This window comes from Colossoma macropomum, unplaced genomic scaffold, assembly GCF_904425465.1.
Source record: "Colossoma macropomum unplaced genomic scaffold, Colossoma_macropomum, whole genome shotgun sequence".
NCBI classification, from domain to species: domain Eukaryota; kingdom Metazoa; phylum Chordata; class Actinopteri; order Characiformes; family Serrasalmidae; genus Colossoma; species Colossoma macropomum.
The window spans coordinates 42145950-42164950 of NW_023494795.1; the positions used below are offsets into that span (position 1 = coordinate 42145950).

Genomic DNA, 19001 nt, shown 5'->3' on the forward strand with positions numbered 1-19001 from the left:
TTCAGAGGGTTTTGATCTCTAAAGCTTCATCCCAGAGAAGCTTACCGACTGATTTCTTTACAGTGGTGGTGACGGGAACCTGGGGTCGCCATGACTACAACACAAATTTCATATACTATCCAAACCGCCAGTGAACCTACACGAGTCTTCTGAGTTTATATGGAATGTTGATGATGGAAAATAGTGGAAAATCTGAAATAGTAAGTTTTCTTTGGGGGCTATTTTGTCTCACAGCGCCCTGTATATTATGTATCCCTCCACCATGAATGGAGTTTAAGACTGAAATCTTCTCAAAACTATCCTAAAACAGTGTCTCAGTCATCAGGCAGTGAATTCATAACCATTTCATGTAGTAACTTTCTGTGAGGGAGCTTTTAGAGTTGGACGTCTGGTTCCTATCACCACCACTGTGAACAACTCTGACTCGGTAAGCTTTCTCTAGAATGGATTTCACACCAAACCACTCTGAACGACTCTGTTTACATCTCAGCCACTGAATGCATAAATTTTGAAAAATCGGTGGAATTCCCCTTCATGCATTCTCCTTTGTGCCCTGCGTTTTAGCCGAAATGTTTTGTAGTTTAACCAGATGAATAGGACGTCTAAACTGTATCTGATGAGTTCTGTTTTATTCCTGAGCTTCAGTGCTGCCAGGACCAGAGGAAAAGGAGATACGCTTTCAAATGTTATTTATCACAGGGTTTCTCAATCACTTGGCCATGGACCACCTGTGGGCCAGCACCCTCTGGTGGTTCTTGTTCCATTACTGAGAGGAGAGCCAGTGGTCCTTAGTGGGCCGGTGATGGCACTTTATAATCATAAAAATTGGTGAAAAAATCAATGACATAATAATAAGAAAGAAATATAACGTTTTCATACAGTAAACAACAATAATACAAGCCATGCAAGAACAGCACACAAAGCAGCTGTTGCTCGAAGTTTCAGTCATTCACTCGTGAGTCAAGCATTTCACTTAATTTGCCACCATTCAGCCTGATGTCAGGTACAAACCAAGGTATTGTTAGTCTAATATGTTGGTAATTTATGTTCAGTAATACACATCACATATTGTGGTGCCAAAGCTTTGCTGTGTTGAAAATGTCCCAAATATTTTTCTGCACAACTTTTTACATTAAAAAGCCAGACTATGCTTTATTTACATTTTATTGACCTCTTTCTGTCAAATACAGGCCATCAAACAGTGCCATACCATGCATATTATTACAATAAATTCACATACTGTTTTTCATTGCAAGGGCTCATTTGTAAATAAACATATACAAATCTTTATGTTTAAACAGCCCAGCACCCGACAGTCTGTCGGACTCTGTGCCCCAATTTTGCATTTTACATAGATAGATAGATAGACGGATATTAATGACGGGAAATTGCAGTGTTACAGTCCACATTTTGTGTGTTGTGTGTTTGTTTTTGCTTTAATATCTGACATAATTGTGATTTTATTCTCTCTGATTACAGCTGATTTCCCACATAGAGGACGAGGGGCTGCACACAGAAGGGCTTCTGCGCGTCCCTGGAGCGTCCACTAGAGTGAAGGTGAGAGAGACGGTGTTTGGACCGTTTCAGTGGTTTTCTGCGCATAAATGAACTCAGACCCTCTCAACGGCCTCAAAAACGTACTGGACCGTGACCGCCTCTCAAGCATGTTTCAGATCGGTTCATTTGTAGTTCTTTTTGTGGCCCAATTATTTTGTGCATTGTCAAAACAAAACGGCCCCCTATCCGCTTGTGCTTTAGCCACAGTCTTCAGCACTTAGCGAGCAAAACAGACCACCGAGGGTCATTTATAAGGTACTCAGGATAAAGCCTGCCTGTATTCTCATGACAAGACAGCAGCGCTGACATATTAAAGCAATACGATGCGAGTGATCGTGATTTTACCGTGTTAAAAGCTCAAAAAATTTAGCTGCTTTCACACTGAACGCTGAATGAATGAAAATTCACCGCTGATGGGGATTTTCGCCGAGTGGAGCTCAGTAATGAGCACAGCCCAAAACGGAGCCCACCAGGGTCATTTTTCCAGTTTTGCGTGTTGCGCTTTGCCCAATTGTTTCAGCGCGGCCAATAGAAGAGCATCAGGCATGTCTGGTGGCTCGTCTCGCCACCTGAAAGGTCAGATTTATCACAGAACGCTGCCAGCTTTGCGAGCGCTGTGCCCCCGTGAGTGGTGTGAAAGGAGTTTAAGTTCTAATGGAGTTGTGGTCCGAACAAGAAGTGGTCTGAGATCTCATCGGTGCTCAAAAGGAGCCTTCTGAGATCAGAACTGAGATCATGTGCAGTTGGTTCCCATTCAGATTCACTTTAACAGACCTCAGTTCGGTTCATTTGAAAAGAACTGTATGTGAAAACACCCTTAGAGGGGTCTGAGTTCATCTGGGATGTTCACATATGCAAAAGAAACCATGACTCAGCGGTCTGAGTCCACTTCAGACGCTGAAAAGGCCCAAGTGTGAAAACGCCCAATAAGAACTCAGACCACTCACGGTGGGCACAGCGCTCGCAAAGTGGGCAGCGTTCTCTGATAAAACTGACCTTTCGGGTGGCGAGAGGAACTACAGACATGCAAAAAAGTGGACAGAAATCTGGAAAAAATGTAAAAGACATTTTTTTCCTGCAAAACAAAACTGCACACACAATAATAACTTTGACTCAATGGATCGAATGTGGTATTCTCTGAGCTGTGAGTCAGAAATAACTCATATAAAATGACAGAATGATCATCTTTAACAATAACTGTGACGACTGAGCATCAAATATCATTTAATTATGTAATTGTATTGAGTATCGGATCTGTTCATGGTTTATGCCACTGTAAGTGAAACTAAGAGTGTCCCTGAGGAAGAGCACATAGTCAGGAGAGGGAGATGTAAATGAAGAGCGAGGTCTCTGTGTGAGGGTGTGAGGATGAGCTGCGCATGTTTATGGTGAGCTGGATTTGGTTATTATGAGTAGTAATGCAAATGGGGTGTGTGTGTGTGTGTGTGTGTGTGTGTGTGTGTGTGTGTGTGTGTGTGTGTGCGTCCTGTAGACGGTGTGTCACGAGCTGGAGCTGAAGTTCTACGATGGCTTGTTTCCGTGGGAAGCTCTTAAACAGCATGACGCCGCCAGTCTGCTCAAACTCTTCATCAGAGAGCTTCCTCATCCTCTCCTCACTGTGGAGTACTTCAGCGCTTTCATCTCCGTGCTTAGTGAGTTCACACAAACCTTGTCCCATATGTGTTATACGCCTTGAAGTACCTACATGTAACAATAATGTATCATATGTTATATATCTTTAAATACCTTTATGTGATTATAGTGAGTCTCATATGTATTACCTATGTATGTAAGTGCATTATTTATATATATATATACACATATATATATATATATATATATAGAGAGAGAGAGAGAGAGAGAGAGAGAGTAAGGGAGAGAGAGGGGGAGCGCTTATATATTATAAAAATGTCCCATATGTAGAGCTGGGCAATGTGACAGTATCATTTTCATGATAAATTACATCACAAGATGTCACAATATGCTTGTCCGAGCGTGTTGTGGATATCATCAATACTTAAAAAACACTTTCTGACTGCATGTTTGATGTTTGATAGAGAGCATAATTAGTCCTATTTAACTGGATTCGGTGTAGCACAGTGTGTAAAATGTTGAATACAAATAATTTAATTAATATTTTTTCGTAGTATTTAAAATGTGGGCTCACTTTGTCTGTTCTAACTTATCAGACGTCAAAAAAAAAAATATTGTGACATACCGTGTATAGTAAAAAACATATTGAAGTATCGTGATATGATTACCCACCTGTATAAATACCCATATGTATTATATATATATATGTTATATATGTAATAATAATATTTCCCATTGGGGCATTGTTACAATATTTTGGAATGGATATATATATATATATATATATATATATATATATATATATATATATATACATATAAAATAACATGGATAATAATAAATCTAACCGTAACCATGAGTTTGCTCTTTGAGTTTAACCTCTTACGTGCAATAAAAGTTTTATGACATGCTTCTATAACCTAAAAATAGCTCAGCCAGTTTGCACTGAAGTCCCTTTAGTTACTGAATAATCAGCCTTAGTATGTAAAAAGCCTGAGATTATAAAGGGTTAATAATAATGAAACGTGGAATTTTTGTTGAAAAAGCACTTCACCAGGTCAGAATCATTTTGTTGGCCCTGTTGGTTAGCCGAGTATTACATTTCCATACACTTAGTGACAGACTTATTATAGAATGCAGCTTTAACACACTTTAATGGTGTTTCTCTGCAGAATTCCCCACAAAAAAGCAACAGCTTCAGGCTCTCAATCTGCTCGTGCTTCTCCTACCAGAGTCCAGCCGAGACACACTGAAGGTAATCTACATTCACTCCACTTACACTCTTTATGGTTTACATTCTCAGTAATTCACATTCACCTCACTTACACTTTTTACTATTCACATACACCATAATCCACTTTCACCTCATACCCTTTACTATTCAGATTCACCATAATCCGCATTCACCTAATACCCTTTACTATTCAGATTCACCATAATCCACATTCACCTCATACCCTTTACTATTCAGATTCACCATAATCCGCATTCACCTAATACCCTTTACTGTTCACATACACCATAATCCACATTCACCTCATACCCTTTACTATTCAGATTCACCATAATCCGCATTCACCTAATACCCTTTACTGTTCACATACACCATAATCCACTTTCACCTCATACCCTTTACTATTCACATTCACCATAATCCACATTCACTTCATACCCTTTACTATTCAGATTCACCATAATCCGCATTCACCTAATACCCTTTACTGTTCACATACACCATAATCCACATTCACCTCATGCCCTTTACTGTTCACACACACCATAATCCACATTCACCTCATGCCCTTTACTATTCACATTCACCATAATCCACATTCACCTTATGCCCTTTACTATTCACATTCACCATAATCCACATTCACTTCATACCCTTTACTATTCAGATTCACCATAATCCACATTCACCTCATACCCTTTACTGTTCAGATTCACCATAATCCGCATTCACCTCATACCCTTTACTGTTCACATACACCATAATCCACATTCACCTCATACCCTTTACTATTCACATTCACCATAATCCACATTCACCTTATGCCCTTTACTATTCACATTCACCATAATCCACATTCACCTAATACCCTTTACTGTTCACATTCACCATAATCCACATTCACCTCATGCCCTTTACTGTTCACACACACCATAATCCACATTCACCTTATGCCCTTTACTATTCACATTCACCATAATCCACATTCACCTTATGCCCTTTACTATTCACATTCACCATAATCCACATTCACTTCATACCCTTTACTATTCACATTCACCATAATCCACATTCACCTCATACCCTTTACTGTTCACATTCACCATAATCCGCATTCACCTCATACCCTTTACTGTTCACATTCACCATAATCCACATTCACCTCATACCCTTTACTGTCCACGTTCACCATAATCCACATTCACCTCACACCCTTTACTATTCACATTCACCATAATCCACTTTCTCTTTTACTCTTTAATGTTCACACTTAGAGTAATCCACATTTATTTCATTTATGATCTTACTGTTCTCTTTGAAAATAACCCATATTCATTTCTTTACTTTTCCCATTTGCAATAATCCATGTTCACATCATTTATACTCTTACTGTTCAAAATCACAATTATATATTCTCTTTATTTATACTTTTACTGTTCAAAATCACAATAAACAATATTTATGTTTTACTATTTTCAACACACATTATCTTTTTTAACTCCTTACACATAATAATCCACATTCAATTCACTTCTTTACTGCTTACACTTAAAATAATCCACATTCAATTCACTTCTTTACTGCTCACACTCAAACTAATAATCCACATTCAATTCACTTCTTTACTGCTCACACTCAAACTAATAATCCACATTCACTTCACTTCTTTACTGCTCACACTCAAACTAATAATCCACATTCAGTTCACTTCTTTACTGCTCACATTCAAACTAATAATCCACATTCAATTCACTTCTTTACTGCTCACATTCAAACTAATAATCCAATTGTTTTTTCCCTCAGGCGCTGCTGGAGTTCCTCCAGAGGGTCATCGACCACAAAGAACAGAACAAGATGACGCTGAATAACGTCGCCGTGGTGATGGCACCCAACATCTTCATGTTTAAAGGCTTCCGGAGCAAGATCACCGAGCAGCAGGAGTTCGCCATGGCAACGGGGATGGCCAACATCGTCAGACTGCTCATCCGATACCAGAACCTGCTCTGGACCGTACGGATGAGTTTCTATATTAAAGCCTTACTCCAGATGTAGTCCATCAGCCGAGTCGTGTTTGGTGTCTGAAGTTTGGAAGTAATGGAAGCTTATGCCCAACCAGTTAGCATGGTGCTAACTGCATGCCTAAATCATCAGCCTTAAACTGTGTGGAGTTGTTCAGTATCTCTAATAGACTGAACGTGTGGTTTCTGACACTGTGTTGTCTATAAACATGGACAAAAGTACATTAGCATAGCTAAAAACAGTAGCAGCAGCTCTGAGAGTGAGCAAGCCTGAGTGTTATCCATTCTTTTGTCCATTATGAAATGGTATAGAGCAGCGTTCGGCAATATTTGGCTCTGGAGCTGCATGCGGCTCTTTTACTGTCCTGTTGTGGCTCCACAGCAGAATCAGATCTGTAGGTAAAAATAAAATAATCCTCCTTTACAGTAAAATAAAGCTCTGCTGATCGTTCAACACAGTTTAACAATAAATGGTCTTAAACTCTGGAGTTAATGTAGAACTGCTGATTCACCCTTTAACCCTGAAGATCAGCGCAGACTGCTGGTCACCATAGCAACACAGACAACAGTCTCGCCTAGCTAGTAGCTAACGAAACGGCAGAGAGAGAGATTTAAGACGAACATCGATAATTTGGAGATTAGTGGACTTATTAGTGTTTATAATCACTCCAGCTGGTTTCCTGATACGTTTAATCTGCAACGAGAAACTGAAACATTAAAAAGTCGTGTAGCTGAAGTTGCTTCTCATTCGCCAGCTTCTTGTTTGAATTCTTCCGTTCCACCTTAAATGGTGCCGCTGTTGCATTCTGGCGCCTCAGTCATCATTTAAGGTGGAACGAGAAAATGCAAACAAGAAGCTGGAGAATGAGAAGCGACTTCAGCCTCATAAATAAAGAAACTGTTCTACTTTTGTGGAAAAGTTTCCTGCTGGAGATGCGAGAAAAGCAGCTATAGCTGAGCTAAAGCTTAAAGCAGAGTGAAGTAAGTCTGTGTTTTCATTTATACTATATTTTTTAGTCTATACCAGCACATCAGCACATACTGAGACATATTTACAGCCAAGATGGTAAAATGGTAGTACAAAAGTACAAAATGGCTCTTCTTAACATTTGGGTTGCCGACCCCTGGTCTAGGTCAGCGAGGCCCAAACAGAAACATGCTGTGGTGTTTTTATCATTCTTTTAAATGATGTTTGTCCTTGTTTCTCGTCTAGATCCCAAAGTTCGTGATGAATCAAGTGAGGAAACAGAACACGGAGAACCAGAGGAAGATGAACCGCGACCGCGCCGTCAAAAAACTGCTGAAGAAAATGGCCTACGACCGCGAGAAGAGCAACGACAAAGTGGATAAGAGCTCTGAGGTGAGACAGAACAGACATATGGAACAGAAAGCAACTCACATTACTGCATAGAATCTACCAGATATGTTACGACAGAATAATTTACGATTGAAAAACCACAACTTTCACTAAATCGTCACCGATGGAGATACAAAGAAAGAGCCGAAGAGAGAAAAGAAGAGAAACTGAGCAGTTTGAGGAGGAAAAAAGAGTTGAATGGTTTGAAAAAAGGAAGATGGAAAGAGAAAAACAACAGGAAAGCTCGTCAGTGGCGTTGTGTAAGAGAGGCCTGTGCTGTGGTGGTGAATCAGAGCTGTAGAATGTGAATGACTCAACGTGAACGCAGCCTCAGCTTTACTGCGGCCTGCTGCGACCTCTAGTGGACATGCAGGGGTAGTGCATCTTTCAGCACTCGCTTAATCTGACTCAGAATCACTTGAATTCACCAGGAATATTCCACGTATGAGGAATTTGTGAGTGCACAAATCACAGGGTCCACTTATGATTGTGGTTCATTTCCACATGACCATTTTCCAGCCTCGCTTCATCCGTTACAATAAACAGGCTAATATATGTAAATGAGCTCTGCTCTGATTGGCCTTCTAGGCTGAAACACTCCCTATACCTTCAGTGTAATGATAGCGAATGTGCTGTGGGCTGAATTAACTGATGTATGAATATGCATTCATTTTCACGACGTCACAAAAACAATAGATTCCAAAACAAGCTGTTTTTGTAGCTAAGTTTCCATATATAAACTGAACCGTAAATTCTGAAACGTTCACAGTGTTTACACGCTTAGTTTATGATCCAAAACACGATCTTAGATCTGCAGATACTGGCCTGCTGCAAATCAGTTATCGTAAATTACAGACCATGTGGAGAGGCCAGTTATTATCACCTGTCTGTAAAGCACTTTATGCTGCCATCGGCATGAAAAGAGCTGAATAAATAAATTATTATTATTATGATTATTATTATTATTATACTACATTAAACTCGGGCGGCGCAGTGGTGCAGTGGGTAGCGCTGTCGCCTCACAGCAAGAATGGCCTGGGTTCGATTCCCGGCCGGGTGACCAGGGTCATTTCTGTGTGGAGTTTGCCTGTTCTCCCCGTGTCTGCGTGGGTTTCCTCCGGGTTCTCCGGTTTCCTCCCACAGTCCAAAGACATGCAGTCAGGCTGATTGGACATGCTGAATTGCCCCTAGGTGTGAGTGACTGTGTGACTGTGTATGTCTGTCTGTCTGCCCTGCGATGGACTGGCGACCTGTCCAGGGTGTGTCCTGCCTTCCGCCCAATGACAGCTGGGATAGGCTCCAGCACCCCACCACGACCCTGGAGGATAAGCGGTTTAGATGATGTATGTATGTACATTAAACTTTTAAAAAAGTAAGGAACCAAATATATAAATATTTAACCAAATATTAAACAAAAATAAGACATTTGAGAAAGGGACAATTCAAAACAATTCAATTCAAAACAATTCAAGAACTCATTTGTGACCACAGCCTCTCGCTCTCAAACCACCGCATTACATCTTGTTTCGAGGACTGTCGATTTCCGATTTGCTGCTGTTTTTGTTTGTCTGCTGTGGGCTGATTTATCCATAGCTCTCATAAGAGCACTGTCCAGCATAGTCAGCTGAAGCTGTTGTCTGGTGCTAATGTTACTGATATTACTGATATTGACGACATCAGCAGTAAATGATTGTCAATGATGCCTCAGACTTGATGCGGTTCAGTGATAAACAAATTCACAGAAATAATTAAGCTGAAAAAAAGGTTGCTTTGAATTTACTTGTTTCAAATGTGTGCTTTGGTTTCACACAATTGAAATATGCAAAAGTTTAAACATGACATGATTGTTGATTTTCTGAGTGAAAATACTGGCATTTTTCTGCTAAATTTAGTGCACAGTTTCTATGTATTTTAACATATTGGAAAACAAAAATTAATTTTACTATTTTATCATTACAATTATTGTTTTCTGTTTTGTTCTTACCCTACTCAGTTGTTTTATTTATTAATTCTCATTACTAATCCTCTTGAATGTTTTTGATTTGTTAATATTAAAGTTTTGTTTGTCTCATGTGCTGTTTTAATAATAATTTTTGGTCTTGTTTCATTTTCTTTGCTACACTTTTACCCTCACAAATTTATCTTTACTCTTATCAACCCCCTAATTTTTGTATGGTGCTTAGATACATTGCTGGTAAGGGTCATTCTCAATCTACCCTGAGTTCAAATAAAGATGAAATCTAAAATGTGCTATAACTTTTGCACAGGCAACATTTTATTAGTTTTATTTTGTCTCCCAATATGTTACATTTAGTAAATAGACAGTAATTGTGTATTAAAATATGCAGAAGTGTGTTCTCTGTAGAGGATGTGTTCACTTATTCACACTCAGAAAACCAGGTGAATCAGGTGAACACAAAGCCATTCAGTTCTTGTGATTCATGTGATTCACTTGATTCAAGCACTTTTTCAGTGTTTTATCTGCAGAGCTGTCAAAGGAAGCTGCCAATTAAAAGCTGTATTTGAATGAGATTTGTGGAGTCGTAGCCTGGAGGCTTTAGCCTGGAACTACGGATGGCTTGAAGGGTCAAACTAATAAAAAAAATGAGTGGCGTTCATCATTTATCACACTGACCCCTTAACTTTGACAGCACTAGTTAAAACATGCAGTTGTGTGTGTGTGTTTCAGGCTGAAGGGGGCATCATCAGGGTCCAGGCGCCTCAGTTTACAAAGGTTTCCATGGCGGTGCAGCTCACAGAGGAGCTGCAGGCTTCTGATATCCTCGCACGCTTTCTCAGCCAGGACAGGTACACACACATACACACACAGCCGGCACCAGGGGGTAAATCTCAGAGTACCGCTTTATTAGCACAGCACACTTTAGATGGTCTGTAGATACTTTCCTCTGTTAAAGATCTATTAAATTCATTTTCCTTAAACCTAACATTAACCATGAAAGTCTATAAAGCTCTGTCCGAGTGAGACCAACCTCTGACCTCAACAACAACAGTTGGATTAAATTGCATTTCTTTAGGAAACAATACAGGGCATCATAGAATATTACAGTACTGTACAAAAGTCTGAAACTGCCCTTCATTTAATTAATTCCTGTTAAAACGACCATTGAGTACAAGCTGTACAAGAGTTTTGGACTTAAAGATTAAAAGCTACAGAGAAAATGAGACTCCTAACAACCACCTGGAAGAGCTGGTAGACACCAAAACTGCCCCCATCCTCATTGGTAAATACAATAATTGTGGGGTGACGGCGGAAAGCGAGAGACGAGGACGGGCAGGAGCAGATAAACTGCTAAATTTAGATACTCACCTCGTCGACTCTTACACCCTGAGACAGTGTGAGTCTGTCGTAAGGTTAGGAAAACATTTAAGAACTTAATATCTTCAAGAATAACACTTGTTTTTAGAATTATTCTTAAGAAAATAATTAAGAAAAGAAAATAAGAGAATTCTTAAGAGGTTTTTTTGAAGAATGACAATTTATCGTAACTATTTTTCTGAAGAATGAAGTTTAGGAAAAACACACATTTCTTAAGACACTTCCGTGAATCCGGCCCCTGCTTCTGCACCCTGCATGGTTACTGTAGTCAGTCTATAATGTTGCCTTAAAGGTGAAGTTAACCCTCTGTCTGCTGTTTCAGCTCCGTGTCAGTGAAGAGAGAAGAATTGTGTCTGTTTGAAATCGGAGGAAACATCAGTGAGTACCGCACACTCTCTATCACAGATCTACATCCACCATATACAGCACTGGGTAAACGGCACCTGAGCACATTGCTCAAAAGCGTGGATTTATTCAGTTTTATCAGCACACCTGACTTAATTTAATTAAGACTTGATTAATCAGGCCAGGTATTGGACAATAACTACAAATATTACTGGGTGTCCATAAATATGCATTTGTAATGCATTCATAATGCATTACAGATGCATTTATAGGGCATTACATGGCATGCAGAACACCTTATAATACTGGGCATAAACTTGTATAATGTAGTTATAATGACATGCATAACACTTTATAAATCAAAAGTGTGTGACATCATAAATCAGGTTCTGTAATGCATTATAACATCTGTTCATAAGAACATTGTAGATACTAATGCTGTAGCACACTGTTACACTAAGGCTGCGTTCACATTGCCAGGCTAAGTGGTGCAAATCCGATTTTTTGCCCTAATGTGACTCAGATCTGATGTTTTTAGAGCCGTGTGAACACATAAATCTGATCTTTTCAAATCCAACCTGGCTACGTTTACATTTAAGCCTCATTGCTCAAATCTGATTTTTAGCTGTGATCTGATCTCTCGCACATTACCAGGTTGAAGTGGCAAAAATCTGATTTTTTGCCCGAATGTGGCTCAGATCTGATGTTTTCAGAGCTGTGTGGACACAAAAATCTGATCTTTTTAAAGTCACTTTCATGCGTGGTCCTAGATCGGATACGTGTCTGATGCGCGACCTTAATTTGACGCTCAGATGGGAATTCATGTGCTTTTTCTCCACTGCGCGTGCGCCATCATTCAGCGTTACCATGGCAGCAGCGCCGAACAGAAGTCAAAGCCTGTAAACGGTGGAAAAGCAGCTCATCTCACCTTTTTCTCCTTCGTCTCGCTCTAATAATGAAGCTGAGAGCTGATCAGAGTTAATGATCTTCTCAGCGAAGCTCGTTCTGCTCGTTAGTTTGTGCTGATGATGAACGTGATTCATTCACGTGACGTTACTGAGTAGGATGAGCTCATGAGGGTCATTTCAGGACGCCGGTTCATCACATTAATGTCAGATTTGAATCACGTAAACGAGTGTGAACAATCCTGTCAGAGAGATCGGATCTGAGCGAAAAATCGGATTTAAGCAATGAGGCTTGTAATGTGAATGTAGCCTATATATTCAGCTCACCCCCTGTGTGTACTGTGTTTGTAGAAGAGCGCTGTCTGGATGAGGAAACGTATATGAAAGCCCTCCTGGAGCTAAACCCCGCCGCAGAGTGGGTCATCAAGTCCGTCCAGCGCTAACGTCATCTCCACAACCTGCCAATCAAGCACGCTCTCAACCAATCACACTACAGCTCCCAAGGGAGAGGACTGAGACCAGCTTTAAAGGGAAAGTTCCACTTCAGTTTTTATTGTTGTTTTTAAATACCTGAAGGCCTGTGTAGACTCAACCTGCCTTTTATTACATACTGGACACTTTGCTGCTGTTTTTTTTTTAAAGTTATGTTTTTTTTAGAAAAAAAAAATCCTTCCAGTTGCTGTTTTCTGGATCTAGAAAGGATTTGAGCTTCATCATCTAGTAGACGTCATTCAACAAACACCAGCATGACTTTGCAGCAGTGAAGGAGCAAATGGGAGATGCATTCAGATAACTGTACAAATCATCGCTGTTCATTTTTTGCAATTTATGACTGAATTTTTCATTTTTTTTATTGACATGGATGTGAGGATGCATATATTTGCTCCTCTGCAGATGTTTAGTTCTGTATACTCCCAAAGCAACAGATCCAACACGTATATATATATATATATATATATATATATATATATATATATATATACATATATATATATTGTATTTTGCAAAGGCTTCTCAGCCAATCAGAACCCCGAACTACCTGTTTCATAACATATTTTGGGTTAAGAAAAGAGGTTCCCCCATCCAGAGCAGAGTTCTTCAAGAGTTCTATGTAAAGGCAATAGTCCTGTTTAGAACCATGAGTTCTAAATAGATCCTTAAATGCTTCTTTGCATGATGAAATGCTTCTTCAGATTGATGGAGAATGTGTTGTATATGGTTCTATATAGAATCTTTTTGAAAAAGGTTCTATATAGGACCAATAAGGGTTCTTCTGTTGTGATGTCAAGCTTGTAACAATAGCAGAACTTTTTTAGTGCTATATAGACACCTTTTCAAAAAGATTCTGTGTAGAACCGTACACAACACATTCTCCATCAATCAGAAGAGCTGTTTCGCTATGCAAAGAACCACTTGGTTCTATATAGAATTCATGGTTCTAAGTAGAACCATTGCCTTCAACAAGGTACCCTTGAATAACCATCTTTTTTACGTGTTTATAGAACTTAAAAAAGCAAAAAAACACTCCCTTTTTAGCACAAATGCAAATATAATACAAGCACAAATGACCCCCTTCTTTAGTGTTAATGAAAGAAATACAGCACTTCTAAATCAGCAGATCCTACTGACCACTATCACAGTGAGGACCTGAACTGTCTTCTGAAATCTAGATAGGACAGATATTATTTTTATAGTTCTTTTTGGACCTTTTTCATATTTCTTTCAGATCATAAGGGTCTCTTCCTTGGTTCCAGAGAGATCTTTTTTCAGGTCAGATGGGAATTTAAAGATATTAATGGCAACTTTTGCTCTTGTTTGTAAGAACTGCCCTACTGGGCCAATTAACTGGGAGTTAAAGCTTAGAAAGCATATTAATGCAGTTAATTTACTCTTTTTTTGTTCTTTTGACAAATATGAAGCATATTTTGTATCAAACGATCAAACATTTCAGTCACAAATCACAGCCGTCCACACATTTCAGTTGTGCGCTTTGCATCCTAAATTCAGATTCGCCTTTCCATGTGATTCGGTGCCTTGGAGCCTCAGTTGTAAAGAGAGTAAAAAAAGTCATTTTTGTCTGAAATCTGTCGAAAAAACACAATATGGTCTCCTTTCAAGCCGCCCACTGCCAACAGCACTTTTAATTGCAAGCAAAGCAGAAAAGCATCCCTATAATAAAAGCTTAAATGAGGGAAGTGGAGCTTGGAACGTGTTCATGGATGTTTTAAGGTGTTTCCTATGAATTCAAACGTGGGTGAACATGATGTAGTCTGCTCTGAAGCCCTGCTGAGTAGTCACCCCCAGTGTGCGCTCCCTGGTTCCTACCATTATTACATCCTCAAGCCACTAGATTTTGTGTGCAGACTTTGAACTGGCCTTCGTAGCTCCTAACATTGCTTTTGTAGCTTACACCTGTGGTCATTACATACTGTCCTGTGGCTAATGCCTTCAAACTGGCCTCTACAGTTCAAGAACCAACTTCAATAGAGTACAAAATGGCTTCTTTACCTTACAAAATGGCCTACACTGGCCTGTAGCTGATGAAACAGCCCATGTAGCCTTTGAACTGGTCTCTGCAGCTGTAGAAATCTTGTGTGCTGTTCACGAGACAGTCTATAGATTGGCTTCTGTAGCTTACAGAGTAGTCATGCAGGCTACAGGCTAGCCCTAAGCTACTGAAATGGCCTGTGTGGCCTTCAAAATGGCATCTGCAGCTTCTGGAGTCTGCAGTTCACAAACCAGCTTTTGTAGCTTCCAAAGTGGCCAATGCAGCAGGTTCCAAACTGGCCTTTAGCTAAAGAAAGGCTTGTGTTGCTTTGTAGCTTAAACCATGTGTCTGCAGTCCACAAACCAGCTTCTGAATGGCTTCCTTAGCCATTCCTCAGGTTACAATCTGGCCTGTAGCTAATGAAACAGCCTACATAGCCCTTGGATTGGCTTTGGCATCTTAAAAACCATGTCTGCAGTTAGTCTGTAGCTAATGAATAAGCCTGTGTAGTGTCTGAATTGCCTAAAAATGGCTTCTGCAGTGCACAAACCAGCTTCTCCAGTTTACAAAGTGGCTTTTTCAACTAAGAAAATGGTCTCTTCAGCTGATACGCTGGCCTGAAGCCAATGGCTTTCAGTTTGGCTTGAAAAGTCATGTCTGCATCCACAAACCACCCTCTTTAGCTAACGAAATGGCTTTTGTAGCTGAGAAAATGATCTCTACAGGCGAAATGCTAGTCTGTAGTCAATGAGAAAGCATTGAATTGTTTAAAAATGGTGTCTGCAGTGACTAAACCAGCTTCTGTAGCTTTCCAAAGTGGTCACTGTAAGTTCAGACTGGCCCTTAGCTAATAAACCAGCCTGCGTAGCCTTCGCACTGGCTGCTACAGCTCAAAAACACTGCAGTTCACAAAACACTTTCAGTAGCTTATGAAACAGCCTTGGAAGGTTACAAAATGGTCTCTTGCCTGTAGCGAATAAACAGTCTGTGTAGCCTTTGAATTGCTTAAAAATGGTGTGTGCAGTGACCACTGTGGAAGCTAGAGAAGCTGGTCCTGTAGGTCACAAACTGGCATGTAGCTCATAAAAGACGTGTGCAGCCTTCTAAAGCATAAGAATTGGTGTCTGCAGTTCACAACCCACTGGCTTTTCCAGCTTACCGAATGTTCTTAACAGGTTAAGAGCTAGCCTGCAGCTAATTAAATGGCCTATGTAGCCCTCAGCCACTTCCTGTTGCTTATGAAATGTCCTCTACAGCTTACAGAGTGGTCTCTACAGGCTGAACTGCCTGTGTAGCCTTGCAGTGCACAAAACAGCTTCTACAGCTTAGAAAGTAGCTTCAGCTCTCAAAATGGTCTCTTCAGGTTATACGCTGGCCTGAAGCTAAAGCAACAGCCTGCATGGCTTTCAGTTTGGCTTGTAAAGTCATGTCTGCGTCCACAAACCACCCTCTTTATCTAACGAAATGGCTTTTTGTAGCCAACAACATTGTCTCTACGGGCTAAGAAGTGGTCTGTAGTTAATGAAAAAGCATTGAATTGTTTAAAAATGGTGTCTGCAGTGCAAAAACCAGCTTATGTAGCTTCCAAGGTGGTCACTGGGTTACAGACTGGCCTGTAGCTAATGAAACAGCCTGCGTAGCCTTCGCGCTGGCTGCTACAGCTTCAACTGCAGTTTCGCATGCCACATTCAGTAGCGTACGAAGGCTGACAAAAAGGTCTCTTGCCTGTAGCTAATGAATGGTGTCTGCAGTTCACAACCCAGAGGCTTTTCCAGCTTATAGAATGTTCTTAACAGGTTAAGAGCTAGCCTGCAGCTAATTAAATGGCCTATGTAGCCCTCAGCCTAGCTGCTACAGCTTTAAAACTTCACCTCCACTTCCTGTTGCTTATGAAAAGTCCTTTGGAGCTTACAAAATGGTCTCTGCAGGCCAAGAACTTGCCTGTAGCTAATGGAACTGCCTGTGTAGCCTTTGAATTGCGTAAAAATGGTGTATGCAATGCACAAGCCAGCTTATGCTGCCTCCAAAGTGGTCACTGCAGGTCGCAATCTGGCCTGTAGCTCATATAAGACCTGTGCAGCATTTGCTTAGTTTCTAAAGCTTAAGAATTGGTGTCTGCAGTTCACAAACCAGTGGCTTTTCCAGCTTACAGAATGTGCTTAACAGGTTAAGAGCTAGCCTGCAGCTAATGGTCTATGTAATCCTCAACCTGCAGCTTCAAACCTTCGAACCAGCTGTTCACGACCACTTCCTGTTGCTTATAAAATGGCCTTTGGAGCTTACAAAGCGCCCTCTACAGGGCTAAGTAGCTAATGGTGTCTGCAGTTCACAAATTAGCCTAAGAAAATGGCGTTTGTAACTAATGAACTGGCACTTATCGCTTACGACGTGGTTATGAACTAGCCTGAAGCTAATGATGAGCTAATAATGTCTCTGTAGCTTTCAAACTGGCTTCAAAGCCAACTTCTGTAGCTTATAAAATGGCTTTCACAGCTCAGAATGCCCTGGGTGATCTGCCCAAGGTCCAGCACGAAATAAACACGGGAGGAAAGCTGCAGCAAACACTTCCAGTCCAGCACACACAGCTGTGTAACGGTACTTTGAAAGGAGGGGACATGTCAACACACCTGCATACAACATATCAAGTCGTAATGAAATTTCCAATCGTAGATGGTTGCTGTCGTTATCATTTCTAATAATGTAGCCGTCATTTCAAATGAATAGTTCAATTCAGGTGATTTTTTTATGATGACTGTCTTTATTGTATGTTTTATACTGTGAATATGACAACAAAGTGACTGTACTGTGCTGTAACACGTCATAAATAACCACTAAACATTTTTTGTAAATAAATACATAATTAAACGCTTCTGTGTGAGTCCGCATTTGATGTGCTGGTGAACAGTGAATGTGTCTTTAATGCAGTTGAGAGAAGTGTGAGTGAGGGATGTTGAGAGTTTCATGTTATATCTGAAGCCTGTAACAGACATTATCATATATCTGAGCTCATATGTATCAGTTTTACAGTGACTCTGTAAGGTGTCCTGCATAGAGCTGCCGCCACTGTTTTCCATTTCTAACAACTAACTGGAACCTGCTTAGGCTCATATTCACCGTCAGTGATGTATCTAGAACTTCCACAAGGACTAGAGTGATGTTTTTTCTCCCAAAACTGGTCCCACTGTAAATTAGAGCATGATTAGTTGATTCCTCTGTCATTTCCTAGTTATGTTGGTAGTTAGTCTAAGGTGTAAGGGCTTCTGTCCAGCTCCTGAAGTCCTAACCAATCGCTTGGTTGTATCTACTTAGATACCACAGAGAAGGTAATCCTGATTGGATAGTTTCCTATTTAACCCTCTTAATAAGAGTATTGCTGCAATAATTACAGAGTACAGCAAAGTGAAGCAAGCGTGATGGTACTATAAAAATGAACTAAAATTACAGATATTACAGTATTTTTATTTCACAGAAATTATTAGGTCTTCTCTAAATGCCCTGATGGTTCCCCACTGATTAATACACAGTCCTCACATATATATGTGTGTAATACATATGGGCACTTACATATATAATATTGCTGTTGGGGCAAAACCTTGTATCTCCATTTTTGACATGCAAAAACTTCATTGGTACTTTTGCTGGAAGGTCCTCTGTAATGATGTGGTAATAGCTCTGTAAATACACAACATAGTGGTAAATTCCCTGTAATATGATGGAAACAGGACTGTAACTTTGTCCACAGTGATTAAAAAGTAAAGTATCTCTTGTCCTCCCACATTACCCCCTCCCTGTGATTAGTGTTGGTGTTAGTGCTGGGTATTTCTTGCTATCTGTTGAAGTGCCTGTTCAAAGTAAAAGAGCTTTTGCCCCCATGCATAAGATTTTCCCTGTCTTCTTCTATGCTAACACTACAATCGCAGCAGTATCCCCCGAACTCACAGCAACATCTGAAGTCTTACCAACACACAGTGGCGTCTCTGGCACAGAAAGGCTGTGGGCAGTTAGTGTAAGAGGACAATATGAGTACTAATGATTTCTTGTATAACTAAGTTTTATCACCTGTCTGTAAAGCACTTTGAGCTGCCACCGGCATGAAAAGTGCAATAGAAATAAAATTATTATTATTATTATTATTATTATTATTATTATTATTACTTCTGGTGAGTT

General features: G+C 40.1%; 1 protein-coding gene across 2 annotated transcripts in view; it reads left to right on the top strand.

The window, feature by feature from the left end:
* arhgap18 (Rho GTPase activating protein 18) overlaps positions 1-13413 on the top strand; it is a 61266-nt gene extending 47853 nt beyond the window's left edge. For both annotated transcript variants that reach the window (XM_036582464.1, XM_036582463.1), the window contains exons 8-15: positions 1480-1557; positions 3050-3209; positions 4323-4405; positions 6188-6394; positions 7616-7762; positions 10449-10567; positions 11419-11474; positions 12698-13413. In XM_036582464.1, the coding sequence (XP_036438357.1) occupies positions 1480-1557; positions 3050-3209; positions 4323-4405; positions 6188-6394; positions 7616-7762; positions 10449-10567; positions 11419-11474; positions 12698-12789 (942 nt within the window). In that variant the 3' untranslated portion in view covers positions 12790-13413. The remainder of the gene's footprint in view (positions 1-1479; positions 1558-3049; positions 3210-4322; positions 4406-6187; positions 6395-7615; positions 7763-10448; positions 10568-11418; positions 11475-12697) is intronic.
* Positions 13414-19001: the final 5588 nt, after the last annotated feature.